The 15,186-nt window shown below is 39.6% G+C and overlaps 1 protein-coding gene across 1 annotated transcript; it reads left to right on the top strand.

Moving 5' to 3' along the window:
* Positions 1-927: 927 nt before the first annotated feature.
* tmc2a (transmembrane channel-like 2a) lies at positions 928-14,569 on the top strand. The gene is given in 21 exon segments (XM_029445139.1): positions 928-964; positions 2,350-2,388; positions 2,499-2,982; positions 3,950-4,102; positions 4,541-4,631; positions 4,730-4,811; positions 4,898-5,004; positions 5,523-5,621; positions 6,142-6,246; positions 6,248-6,285; positions 7,100-7,247; positions 7,412-7,600; positions 8,008-8,187; positions 8,950-9,108; positions 9,818-9,946; positions 10,272-10,339; positions 10,677-10,916; positions 11,531-11,656; positions 12,148-12,226; positions 12,733-12,853; positions 13,918-14,569. Coding segments are annotated over 21 exon segments (2,889 nt in total). The 3' UTR covers positions 14,133-14,569.
* The last annotated feature ends 617 nt before the right edge of the window (positions 14,570-15,186 follow it).

Here is a 15,186-nt window from a genome sequence, read left to right as displayed (position 1 = left end):
GTGTCATCTCAAGCACACACACCTGTACAGCAGCACACGACTTAAAAGGTGTGATCCACGGCCCACCTGCGGGAACTGACAACCATGTAATGGAACCATTTTGGACCTGAAAAAGGAGCTCCCCTCTATTATTTAATGAGGCTACTAGTTGTTTTTCTCTCTGTAGGGTTTCCAGCTCTGCACACACAGGTAGCTGCTGTCAGTCTCTGCTGCAGGTTGGCTGATTATATAACTTGCTGTGTTTCTATTGAAATTGCATAAACAAAACAATACTGCAGCTGCAAGGTCATCTCTGGGTATTTACTGTATGCATAATGAGCCTCGCATAGAGAAACCTACACCTTCATTAAATCTTTAGGGCGTCTGGGCTTATTGTGTGTGTGTGAGTGTGTGTAGGTGTGAGTGTGTGTAGGTGTGTGTGTGTGTGTGTGTGTGTGTGTGTGTGTGTGTGTGTGTGTGTGTGTGTGTGTGTGTGTGTGTGTGTGTGTGTGTGGTCGTGGTCTCCAATAACAAGACGAGTGAGAGTGTCTTTCTGCACTTAGATGATGATCTTTCAGGTAAAACAAAGCAGGACAGTCGTTTTACTTCAAAGAGTGACGAGCCTGATATGATCCACAGCTGTATATCACCAGCTCTATGTAGTAAATATAAATATTTACATGAATGCCCAGCTACCGGAGTATAGCCCAACCTTTCTGCTCGATAAGCCACATTGGATCAGCTTTGGCGTCTAGAATTTACTGCACATATCCAAGAATACCTGTTGAGAGCGAGTCACATGCAGCAGTCGTCATAGTGACGCCACTGTGAGACACCTGAGTTGGGTGCTGGCGAGGAGCCGAGGCAGAGAACCGCCAACCTGCTGGGGAGGGAGACAGGGCAAACGCTGCAGAGGACACAGAGGACGGACACATTTCAATTTTCATCATGCCGAGAAAAAGAGATACAGCTTCAAACGATGATGGTGAGTTACAGATTAAAGCATTCATTTGCTTTGTAGGTTATAATGATATAAGTTATAATGATATAAGTTATAATAATATAAATTATAATGATATAAGTTATAATGATATAAGTTATAATGATATAAGTTATAATAATATAAGTTATAATAATATAAGTTATAATGATATAAGTTATAATAATATAAGTTATAATGATATAAGTTATAATAATATAAATTATAATAATATAAGTTATAATGATATAAGTTATAATGATATAAGTTATAATGATATAAGTTATAATAATATAAATTATAATGATATAAGTTATAATAATATAAGTTATAATGATATAAGTTATAATAATATAAATTATAATAATATAAGTTATAATGATATAAGTTATAATGATATAAGTTATAATAATATAAGTTATAATGATATAAGTTATAATGATATAAGTTATAATAATATAAGTTATAATGATATAAGTTATAATGATATAAATTATAATAATATAAGTTATAATGATATAAGTTATAATGATATAAGTTATAATAATATAAGTTATAATGATATAAGTTATAATGATATAAGTTATAATAATATAAGTTATAATGATATAAGTTATAATAATATAAATTATAATAATATAAGTTATAATGATATAAGTTATAATAATATAAGTTATAATAATATAAGTTATAATGACGTGGCCTGTTAATAAAATAAAATCAAATGTACTTTACTACTTCTTATATGAACATAAATTGTCTATTTTGTCATTGATCTTTACAACTTCTGACTACTTACAGACTTTATACAACATCATTATGCTTTAATGTCAGCTGTGACTCTGGGTCTGAAAAGTAAAGCCGACCTGGAAGTGCTTTCAACCTGCATTCTTTCTAATTATATTGGCACGCTGACATGCTCACAATGCTAGCTTGCTGATGTTGATGTTAATGTTTACAGTGTTCTCCATCTTAATTTAGCATGTTAGCATTTACTAATTAGCTCTAAACACGAAGTACAACAGAGGCTGATGTTAGTTTTGCAGGTTCTTCATCATCCAGCAAAGTGTTAAACTAATAAAAATCATGACTTGATATAGCGTGAAACAAAGGGTGAGCAAAGTTATATCAGTGTTGAGAACATGAATGTCTGTACAGAACGATCCATCCAATAGTTGTTGAGAGATTTTAGTCTCGACCAATGTCTTGTACTAATCCCTAGAGCCACGCCGCTAGGGTGGCTAATCAAAATAGGAAAACAAGTTTTAAAAATGTCATTGTTTGAGAATTTCTTTTTATTATAATTGTTGGCATTGTAGATGGATGTGCTCGTGGTCGGTTGAGCTGGTCGAGTATCTGATTGTGTTGTTGTTTTGTGTGTCCGTCCTCAGTTGACATAGAGATTGACATCGAGTCGAGTGACAGTGATGGTAAGTGGATAAAACAGCATGTCATGGAACCCATTTTAAAATAATTATTGTCTAAACTAATAACCAGAACACCAAATGTGATATTTTGTGTGTCTTATTTGGTCCTGTAGACGGCGCCACCCAGAGGAGAACGAACAGGAGACAGGGAGCTGGGAGGGGGGGTGCAAAGGGAAGAGGCCGGGGTAAAAAACCAGCCAGCGAGGAAGAAGACGAGGATGATGAAGATGAAGCTCCCAGGGGACGCAGGGGAGCAAACAAGAAGAAGCCCACCAAGAAACGGGGCGGTGGCGATGATGATGATGATGACAGCGAGGACGAGGCTCCCAAGAGGAAGCGAACAGGAGCAGCCAAAAAGAAGAGAGGAGGCAAAGCTCAAGACAGTGACGAGGAGGACAGCGATGTGGGGAAAGGAAAGAAGGGAAAGAAGGGAGTAGGAAAGAAAGGAGGGAAGGAGGAGGAGGACAGTAAGGGTAAGAAAGGTGATGCTAAAGGGAAGGACAAAGGGAAGGACAAAGGAAAGGACAAAGGAAAGGACAAAGGGAAGGACAAGGATAATGACAAGGACAAGAAGAAGAAGAAGAAGAAGGACGACAGGTAAGAGGTCAGATACCGACCTAACTGGTCTTAAATCAAGATCCAAATGACTTGACTTGACAATGTAATTGGCAATAGTGGCCGTTTATACAATGCACCAAGTTCCGAGGTCACTCAGTCTGCAAGGTATCTTAGTTCTGATTCGTGTTGCATAACATTCTGAACCTTTAGTGAAGACCCGATGTGTTCACAGGAAGCAGGTGAAACTTGAACGAGGGTTTTTGAAATCTAAATGACAAAGAGACGGCGGGTGATTTCTATCCTAATGACCTCTCGCCCGGTCCACTACGAACTTGATGATTCAATAGTAGATGCTATAACATAAGCATTAAATATATAAAACACACTTACACAGTTACACGGTGAAAAACGTTTGCGATCCAAACTTGCAGACTTGCAGCATTTTACTAGCATATTGTTGTTAAAAAAAACTATTTTTGGCACGTTACGGCACTATCACCTGTCGTACATAATCAAATATAGCACTTTAGAACATTGTTACAGAAGACAATAAACATTAAAACAGCAACATAACATTAGCATAATCCACCTATATCAATATATGCAAAACTATACAAAAACGGAGGTATTCATTTGTCATGCCAACATAAACAAACATTTGTCTCGAATACAAATAAGTGCTTAAGTGGCTAAAGCTTCCTGCGATCTGGCAGCCTGGTCTCACTCACAAACTTCAAATATAATGATCAAATGTTAGCATGCTAACATGCTCAATTTAAGACAGTGGACATAGTAAACATTACACCTGCTAAACATCAGCATATTGACATTTAGCTCAAAGCAGCACTCTACCTAAGTACAGCCTCACAGTGAGGCGAGCATGGCTGTCAGCTCTTCGTCTTGTTCTCTTTGTTTGACCTGAAGCTTTGAAACAAGGAATTCACAACTGTGTTTGTTTCAACCCTCCCTTCTCCATCTCCATCTCCATCCGCCTTTTCTCCACCAGTTCATCTGATTCCAACTCGGACTCTGAAGAGGAGGAGTCCATGTCGGAGGGAGAGATGGCCCGCTTGATGGAGGAGGTGGAGGAGAAGAAAAAACTGATCGCCACCATCAGGAACAAGCCATGGAGGATGAAGCGGAGGCTCGTACACCTGAAGTAATCTCTCACACCTCTCCTGGTTTCCATCTTGAGATAACAATTCTTTGCCTCAGACCGTAATCACGAGCCATATATCAAGCTTGGACATGAAAATAAATCATATGAGACTTTTACGCAATTCAATTTGTAGGTGGAACATCAGGTCATTTTACCTTGTCAGCACATTTGAAAATATTTTTTTCCAGTGAAAACTTAATCTTGAGTCAAAGAGGAAAACTCCCAAGTGAAAATATAAACTAGATCAATTGGAAATGTTACATATTCACATTATGAAAGTCAGCGTTTATTAAACGATCACCTCTGCTTGGAATTGTACATTGCAAAGATTCTTTACATGTGACATAGCTTCTTGTGTGTGCCCTCAAAACTTGCAGTTATTTGGGTTTGTGATTTTAATGGGCATTCGTCTCACATGTGACCTTATTTTCTTCACAGGGAGGCTCAAGAATTTGTTGATAAGTTTGAAGGAGCTCTGGGCAAAGGAAAAGGCAGGAAGTGGTACGCCTACAAAGTGATGATGAAGAAGGTCAAGCACAACATTCAAACCTACTTTTTCTCGGCTTTTTGCTTGTGTATTTGTTTGCCTTCGATCATTTTCAATGTTGTCTTTTTTTTTTATCCCAGAAATGGATCAAGTTCCAGAGAGATTTTGAGAATTTCAGAACAGCCTGTATCCCCTGGGAGAGGAAGATCAAAGAGGTGGAGAGTAAGTTGTGTTTACAGCACACAGCAGTGAACAGCGACTCCCAGTGGACACATGCTGAGTTTTAAAAATCTTCTCAATGTCCTCAGGTCACTTTGGGTCGTCTGTGGCGTCTTACTTTATCTTCCTGCGCTGGATGTATGGCATGAACCTGGTCCTTTTTGGTTTCACTTTTGGACTGGTGGTCATACCTGAGGTAAAATGATGTGATTCTGAATAATAAAGCTGGAATAAAATATATTCATAGAGCAAAGCTTTAAACAAATAGTCTGAAAGACTCTAAGCTATTTATATTTATTTTATTACTATAAAATGAATATATATCAAAATAAAAATAATGACTTATCACAACCTAATTACAAACTTTCTCAAAATAATTACTTATGAAAGTTTCTCATTATTTTGAGATACTAACTAATTAATTTAAGATACCAGGTCATTATTTTGACAAAGTTTCACACTACAATAACTTACAGCCAGGATTTTTATCACACTGGCAGAAATTCTGTTTCTATAACAAACAGATAAATCAAGTAAAATTGGGATACATTTTTCAATAAGTTCTAAGAAGAAATTCAAGGGGACGCTGACTCAGCAAGATTAATTTTCATGGGCAAGTTGTTCCCGAGCTCTGATGGCAGGAGGAAAGCTTAGCTGGAGAGTGATATTAGAAACCCAGCTCATTCAATAAAATGTTACTACTTATTATCAAAGGTTCTGATGGGCCTTCCCTACGGCTCCATCGCCAGGAAGACTGTACCCAGAGCAGACCAGGACACGGCTCAGGACTACTCTGTCCTCATGGACTTCAACGTGAGTCTCATACATGATGATATCAATATGTCTCATTGGTTTCAGCGTATACATTTTCAAGAGTCCAAAAATAAAAAAAATCAATTCACATAACTTGGGTTAGGGTTCGATTTTCACGTCTACAGGAAAACTCATAGTAATCAAGTATATACATTTTAAAACCCGGAATGGAAATCAAAGTCCATCAATTCAATTGTCCATCTTTGCTTTTCTTTTCACTTTAAAGGCACACAAGAGCATTTCTTTTTGTGAGATTCATTTTCACAGGAATACAACGCAGGTGAAAAAGCGATATCATTTTTAAATTTAGTTAAATTTAGTTTAATTTTAGTTCTTTAGTTTGCTCTTCATATTATAAAAACACACTGTTTATTTTTATTTGACCTTTAATTACCTGCTAAAATGGCAGCTCATCTACTACTACAACTACTGCACAGATGGACATCGACACTAAAGGAAGATGAGAGAGGAAAGAAAGAAGGCAACAAGTAAATAATGATAGCACCTCTTCTTTTCTCAGGGCTACTGCAAATATTCAGTCTTGTTCTACGGATATTACAACAATCAGAGGACCATCGGCTTGCTGAAGTTCAGGCTGCCTCTGTCCTACCTCATGGTCGGGATTCGGCACCTTCGGCTACAGCCTGATGGTCGTGATCCGCACGTGAGTCTGCAGCAGCAACCGGCTCTGTGGACTTCATACGCTGCTTTTTATTATTTCAACTATAATTCAATTATCACTGAGCATTTTAATACGGTCGCGGGAAATTCATCAAGCTGGAGTTTTGATTTGATCATTTGAAATGATTGATTTGGGAAATATTGCTGTTACTTTTATTTAATTTCAATTATGTTTAAAATGGGACAAAACAAATCAAGACATAAACTGTAACTCAAACAAACACGGCGATAACGTAATTCAAGAACATCAAGATAAAACTATTCTGTTTCATGCTAACTTCAGTAGAGATCTGTGCAACACAACGCAGACGTCTTTCACACAACGTCAACACTGTTTCCTCTTTACATTCTGTTGATATTGTTAATTTTTCAATGTTTCAAATTTAAATTATGGCGTATTTTACACATCAAACCTTTAAAGTGGTGAATTCACAATAAGAAAACTTGAAAATTCTCTGAGATTACAAATTTGAAGTCACAAATTTAAGAAAAAGAACAAAAGGAAATGGTGTATTTTTGTCAAATAACCACATCACTTAACTTTGCAAGGTTTGATGAACTTCATCACACCATCATTGCTGTGTTTCATCCCTGCAGTGGATGACCTAATCAAAATGATTGTGATTTCAGCCCAGAATTAACACATTTGAGACTTTGATCTCAAAGAATTTCTGATTTATTCTTGTAATAAAACCCTCCTTCCCCAGCTTGGTTATAAAAAATAGAAAGGTTTACCTACAATGGCCCTAATATGCCATCGTATACATGCCCATTCGGAAAACTTGTGTTGTTTTCAGAATGGCCAAGAATGCTGATGTCGGTGGTGGAGACGGAGACGAAGGAGAGTTTACATTTGCCTGGAAGATGTTCACAAGCTGGGATTACCTCATAGGCAACTCAGAGACCGCTGACAACAAATACGCCTCCATCACCACCAGCTTTAAGGTAACCAATGGCAACCATTTTCAATAAACATACATGCATATGTACTGTATTTTTCAGTAAACCCGTAGTTCCATTTTCAGCTCGCTGCTACACCACTAATGCAGTCAATGATAAGTTCTCTACTGACAGTAAATCCTTTCTGTTTTTGTTACTGACGAGAACAGGAGTCCATCGTGGACGAGCAGGAGAACCAGAAAGATGAAAACATTCACCTGCGGAGGTTCCTCAGAGTCCTGGCTAATGTGATGATCACCTGCAGCCTTGGCGGCAGCGGGTACCTCATCTACTTCGTGGTAAAAAGGTCTCAGGAGTTCGCCAACAGGGACGACCTCGGCTGGTACGAGAAGAACGAGGTAATGTTGTAACATACTTTTGACAAAACAAACACAGTAAAGAAAGACTTTCCATCATCACATGCCGCTCAGCAGAAACATCTGTCATTATAACAGGGAACAAATATGTAAACTAGAAGGTTACTTGGAGAGTGCAGACCTCCGCCAAGGCTTAATGCCCCGTCTCACAATGGTAAAGTAAGCAAGAAAGAATTAGTTCCAAAATATAATGGCATCTTCTGTGGCCCATACTACACCCTGCCACCAAGTTTCTCTCAAATCTGACAAACAGAAAACATAACCACCTTGGCAGAGGTAAAAGCTGAAATAGGAAGAAAAATATAAGCAAATAAAATGATCTTGTCTGTTGTAATGATATAGTCATTTGAAGTGAAGATGTTATTGGTGATTGTGACTGTTGTGGACAGTTGGAGATCATCATGTCTCTGCTGGGTCTGGTGTGTCCTCCTCTGTTTGAGACCATCGCTGAGCTGGAGGACTACCATCCTCGAATCGCCCTGAAGTGGCAGCTCGGACGCATCTTTGCCCTCTTCCTGGGAAACCTCTACACCTTTTTGTTCGCCCTGTTTGATGAGGTCAACACCAAGGTATAGTACTACTGTGTGTGTGTGTGTGTGTGTGTGTGTGTGTGTGTGTGTGTGTGTGTGTGTGTGTGTGTGTGTGTGTGTGTGTGTGTGCGTGTGCATGTGTTTTTGACGTATTTCAAACACGTTTCTAATCAAAGTCCATGGAAGTCAGCATAGGGGTGGAGGGATGAGTCAAACAAACCAAAAGTCACCACAAGCTCACTTCACAATATTTAAATTTACGTCCGTAACTTAAATTACGTAACAAACATGTCTATTTTAAGCCAAGCCATGATGTTTTACTAAACCCACACACACACACACACACACACACACACACACACACACACACACACACACACACACACACACACACACACACACACACACACACAGTGAGCCATTAATTAAGATTAAAAAAAAACCCACTTAAAAATACATTTAAAAAAGATGCTTTGGCCCGGCGGGGCTAAACATAAGCAAGTAGTTTATTCGTGTTTTTGTTTTGTTATGTTTCAATGAACACATAACCACATGTTTAAAACGGCAACCATAATCTTGGGGAAAAGTTTCCCCTTCAAAATAATCATTATAATAACTATAATAATTACAAATATTTATATTAATATATATTTTATAAAGAGTATGCGTTAAGACTCATGTCTGCATTGTTTTGTTTTGTGTCTGTCTGGATTATTTATTAAAAACAACAGTTTGGATGTTTTCAGTATGTTGAATAGAAACTTGTTGTCACTGTTGACTGATTCACTTTGTGCCTGGTAGCTGGAAGAAGAGGAGTCCATTAAGAATGCTACCATCTGGGCCATGAAGGAGTACTACGCCAACTACACGCGAACGTTCAACGACAGCGATTCCACTCCACCTCCTATGCCCCCTGCAGATATCATCAGAGGACCCTGCTGGGAGACCGGCGTCGGCGTAGTAAGGATAATAAAAATCAGTTTACCTTTATATGACACAGACACAGATGCATTTGAGGTTCATCTTGTTGCCAAAAGCAACTTACCAGGTGGAGGAGAGAAAACATTCTGGTGTGTGTTTGTCTTTGTTGTACTCATTTCGGCCTCAGGAGGCCCCTACCCCATGTTTTAAACAGGACTAAAAGCATTCATGTTTTCTTCCAGGTAAGTTTTAATTTCTCTATGCACTCTAGCTTTAATACAAAAAATCACACAAGCAAATGTACTTGAATCCACAATTCAATCAGCCAGAGCCGCAAACTACCACTGTAGCTGAGTAGACGATCTAGCGACGAGTGGCTGAAGACTGGGGTTGTTATACTGCTGGGTTGATGAGTTAATGGATGGCAGGAGTGAGGCCTGGAGCAAGTGAGTTGACTGAACTGCAATCAAGGGAGAGTGAGGGGAGCGACACGCCCACAACACAGACACACACACAGAGAGAGAAACAAGCAGGTGACACAGGGAAAACACAAGGAATGACAGGAGGCGTGGCTGTGACACAACAACAAACACACCACTCTCTCACTTGCCTCTCAGGGCCTCCGTACTCCATACCGCCAGTCTGCCTGTTCTGAAAACTGTGTGAGATGGAAACATAAATGATGTCATACAAATCAAACACACCCCTAATGTCCCCATTTCACTTCCCTGAATCTGTGTTGCTCCAGGAGTTTGTGAAGCTGACAGTGTCGGACATCCAGGTGTCCTACCTGACCATCCTGATCGGTGACTTTGCTCGAGCCGTCATCGTTCGCTTCCTCAACTACTGCTGGTGCTGGGACTTGGAGGCTGGATTTGTGAGTCTGACAGCTGAAGCATTTTAATTTCAATAGTTTGCTCAGGGTGTGTCTAAAACTGGTCCATAGCTCAGCACGTTGTGAACTTCTTTTTCCAGCTGTGATGAAGTAGCTCCTCCATGTCTGTGTGCACTGTTGTCTGTAGGCATTGTGATACAGCACTCTACATAATTGTACACAACAAGAATATGAGTTCAAATAAATAAACATAATAATAACAATAGGGTGGTTGATGAAAGGGCAGATTGGCTCCCATAACGAGTAGGGTGGGTGCTGACCCGTGCATCACTAGTAAATAGTAATCCGTGTCTCTGTTCACTTTCAGCCTTCATATGGAGAGTTTGACATCAGTGGAAATGTTCTTGGATTGGTCTTCAATCAAGGAATGATCTGGTACGAACTTTATTTTTTACTTCTCACGCTCAGTTGCCAATGTGTTCCTCTGTGTGTGTGTGTGTGTGTGTGTGTGTGTGTGTGTGTGTGTGTGTATGAGTGTATGTGTAAGGCCTAGTCCATACGTACACAGTATTTTTGATAAAAGGGTTTCCAAAAAAAAACCACATTCACATAAGCACTATTTAAAATAAAGCTGTCCAAATGAGAGCATAAAAACACAATTGAAGCGTCGTCATGGCCAGTTGGCATGTTGGACCACACATGCACACACACACATGCACACACACGGGTCTAATGCTAATAAATGATGCTATCATGTTCTGGTGTACTTCAGGATGGGTGCGTTTTATGCTCCTGGGCTGGTCGGCATCAACGTGCTGCGCCTCCTAAGCTCCATGTACTATCAGTGTTGGGCTGTAATGGCCACCAACGTCCCCCACGAGAGAGTCTTCAAGGCTTCTAAGTCCAATAACTTCTACATGGGTCTGCTGCTCCTCATCCTCTTCCTCAGTCTATTACCTGTCGTCTACACCATCATGACCCTGCCACCTTCATTTGACTGCGGACCTTTCAGGTAACAGCACATGTACACTAATTTACAATAGCTGTGACCACGTACGTTACACGCGAGCATTCAAACACACTGCTGAGTGCAATGATGCCCCATACAAGAGATAAGAGATGGTTTATAAGTTGTGAAAGAGGGATTGGCATAAGTATAGATGGAAGGGTTAACTCACACCACTGAAATATGAACTCTCTGCTGAGTGTAATGATGAATCCCACAAAAGTCTACAACAACCAGATCATGAGTTTGGTCATGGTACGTGAATATGTTTAGAAGGTGTGCAACATTTTTGTAATAGTCCACTCTCAAAGCCACACAACCTTTTTGCAAATAGGCATTAACACAAACACACACTTTCACACCCACACACTTGACCTCCATGCCATATTTCAGCCTCCTAAGGTGAAAACTCGCCAACGGGTAGGGACATTTTTTGTGGAACGACCTAAAAAGCTGCTTAAAATACGTAATAATATGAAACAAATAATGACTTACAGGAGCATAGTTACAAATGAACCTGTGCACACACACACACACACACACACACACACACACACACACACACACACACACACACACACACACACACACACACACGTTGACTATGCGGATGTTTGCAGTGGGAAGCAGAAGATGTTTGATGTCATCATGGAGACGATTGACCTGGACCTGCCAGCCTTTTTGGGGACGCTTTTCAGCTATGCAGCCAACCCAGGCCTCATCATACCAGCTGTACTGCTCATGGTGTGAGTGTAGAGGAGACACAATGGATCATACACACGCACACACACACACACACACACACATATGCACGCACGCAGGCACGCACACACACACACACACGCACACGCACACGCACACGCACACGCACACGCACACCCATTCCTGTAGTTCTATCTTTGTGAGGACCTTCATTGACGTAATGCATTCCTGAGCCCCTTACCCTAACCTTGACTATCACAACTAAATACCTAACCCCAACTCTTACCCTAACCTACACCTAATTGTAACCTGCACCTTAAAAACTAAGTCTTAACCCTCAAACAGGCCTTTGAAGAAGTGAGGACCGCCAAAAATGTCCTCACTTTCCAAAAATGTCCACATATTAAAAACGTCTAGGTAACAAGTACAAGAAACACACATATGCATGTTTGTGGCACAAATAAATTGTTGTTATAGAATGTGTGTCTTTGCAGTCACTGAAAATATAACAAATCATGTAATTTCCCCTTTACAGACTGGCCATTTACTATCTGAACTCAGTGTCTGAGGCCTATCAGAACGCCAACATGGAGCTGAAGAAGAAGATGCAGATGGTAAGCAGAAAATGGAGATACAAGTAACTTACATTGTTCAAAACCTTACATACAGGAGTGAGTGGTGTATGGAACTGCAGACTACTGAACTGAGAGAATCATTTAGCCAATATACTTCTGATGACTAAATATGAATTAATCTGCAAAATAGTCCCCAACAAATACTCTATTTACTTCTGTTTGAGTAACATTTGATAAAAAAAACTACAGTGAGCAGCTGTTTTAAGAAACTACTGAGCTATAACAAAAATGTAACTTTATATTAGTAAACTTTACATCTTCAGTAGGAACCAGTGGGTCTGTTCCCGCAGATAGGGAAGAACCTTCTTGACAAATCTTTAATGTAAATAAGAACACATTTAACAGTTTGCCGCCTCCTTATTATTATTTTCTCTTGTCTTGTTTCTCCTACTTTTTTCTGTCCACCTCTCTCTCTCTCTCTCTCTCTCTCTCTCTCTCTCTCTCTCTCTGTCTCTCTCTCCGCTCCCCCATCTCTGTCTGCCCAGGCTCGGGATGAAGAGAAGAACCGGAGGAACAACACAGACAGCACCAACCAAGTGATGAAAGACCTGGAGGACCTGCTGCCAAACCGATCGCTCATGCCAGCTGCTCCTCCACCAGACCCTGGTCAGTAAACTCCTGAGGGCCGTTTTCACAAACATCCTGAGAATACGCTCAGAGAGCTCCTAATTTACGAGTCATTTAGGAAACTCAGAACACGAAAGGGACAGAAACGTTTACCTGAGTTAGGAGGTGTGGTTGAACCTGTTGCTAGGTATGATGCATTCTTTTAAAAAGCTTTTATTGGTTCATCAAAAAAGAAAAAGAAAAATAGACTCTTAGTAATAAATGGCATAGGATGGACAGTAAAATCAATATTCCTAATCATAAACAGTTTTGTCTCTTAAGACATCGTGTAATTATGAATGTCTCTGTTGAATCAATTGTAAGTCATACTGACACATACAAAATATTTGAAATGCAGGCCTACTTGTGCAGTAACACATTCACATGCTAATGGTTGTTATATTTATTTGCTTACGTTTATTTACTTAATCTATTTAATATTAACGGGCGAGATATTTCTGTGATTCCCTGCCAGTCTATATACTGTAAGTAGCGGCATTGTTTGGCATGTTAATCTACCATAAAACAAGCCATTCTCCTCGGCTTAAGAAACTCTCAAATACTCTTAAAAGTCCTCCTCCCTCCTCACAACAGTTTTCCCCATACGAGCTCTCTGAAGTGCTAAGACGCTTTATGAATGACTTTATCTTTACCAGGATCTAGTCTTAACTGTATTAGAAAACGGCATAAATCTAAGAGTTTTCTTATATTTTTGTCACTATGAGCAACTCTTTTTACTAGCTTGCTTACTAGCTAACATCCTATGCAGATATATGAAATAAGTGCTACTAAATGTCCCCAGAATAAATATATTTTTAGTTTTTTAATATTGTACAGTGTTAAAATGAATACTGAGAAGTATTGTATGCGTTTCTATTAGTAATGCAAATGTTTCCCCTACAACATACTATACAAATATCCTTCTGAATATAAAACAATAATATGTTATTTGTGGGTTTGTGATACTAGCAGCTCTGATGTTATGCATACATTGAAGTATTATGGTTGTGAATTCAAAACATGTGACTGGATATAGATATGTTTCACTGTTTCTGTCTAAACAGGAAAGAAACCAGAGCAAGATCCAAGGCAAACTAAGACCAAGCCGGGGTCAGCCGGTAGAGGCGTTAATCTGCAGAGAGATGTGGCTCTGGCATCGCCCAACCCGAACGCACGAGGGCCGGTGAGCCAGCCGCCTGGGCCGAGAGGAGCTGGACCAATGCCGGGTCCAGGTCCTGGACGAGGCCGAGGCCGTGGGAGAGGGCCCCCACCGAGATAACATTGTGAGAAAATCACATTCCTGCAGGTTGTGTTCATTGATCAATTTCTGATCAGTTCACAGCTGGAGACTTAAATAGGCACAATAACAAGGTGTTGATACTAAGTGTGGCATTTCTGTTCCAAGGACTTCCATTAGTTCTTCATATTTTCTTACTGACATCAAAAGTTCAAAGTTTGCTGGAGGTCATATTTGAAAATTACAGATCTATAAACTGTAACCTACAGTACGGTTTTGCAACCTCAATTTTGTCCTGAGTAACTCATAATTTATGGAGGAAGATTGTGTTGATGTTTCTGCCCTTGTGGGTCTAAAGTCAAACAGACACTCTGAGTTTTTTATTATTCTTGTATGTTAATTTACGCTGCACATTTTAATCTGCCTTTCTGCATGGCCACATGCTGGCCATCAACACTATATGGATTCAAGTACATCTTTTCCAGCAGCAATTCCAATAAAGTTTATTCAAACAAAACAACTGTGTTGACAAAAAGAGAGGAGGCATTATTGTTTTGCAATTCTACTATTAATAAAAAGTAAGAAAGAAAAAACTCATATATAGAGAGAAGGAAGATTCAGAGAATATAGCTAAGTTAAGTTTTATATCACAACATATCAGTCAGTACTAGAGTTTTAGCAACCTTGGAAGCCAAACCTCTCAGGGCAACGGACAATATTTCTGGGTAGGCAGTGGATAGCCACGCGTCGGTCATTGTTCATAGTCCGATTAGGAATTTGAGACAGGAGAATGGAGTTGAGAGACGACCGGATTGTTTCACAAGTAGCCCGTTTACTAATAAAAAGCTAAGTCGTCATCAGATGATAGCCGATGGATTCCGAGATTGCATTTCGGCCAATTTCTCTCTCCACACGGACTGTTTATCTGCATTCAACCAAAGCCTGCTTGAACATGATTGCTCAATACTACTCAGACAAACGGAAACCAGTTCAATACCAAAATCTTGTCCCCTTGCCTCCAGAGTCTGCATTCATACGCAGGTATCCGTTTTTAGAGATTACAGTTTTAGCCACAGCATGTAAAATAATACTGTCC

This window comes from Cottoperca gobio, chromosome 12, assembly GCF_900634415.1.
Source record: "Cottoperca gobio chromosome 12, fCotGob3.1, whole genome shotgun sequence".
In the NCBI taxonomy this organism is placed as follows: Eukaryota; Metazoa; Chordata; class Actinopteri; order Perciformes; family Bovichtidae; genus Cottoperca; species Cottoperca gobio.
The sequence above is the reverse complement of the archived record's forward strand: the minus strand, read 5'-3'. Positions and strand labels throughout refer to the sequence as shown.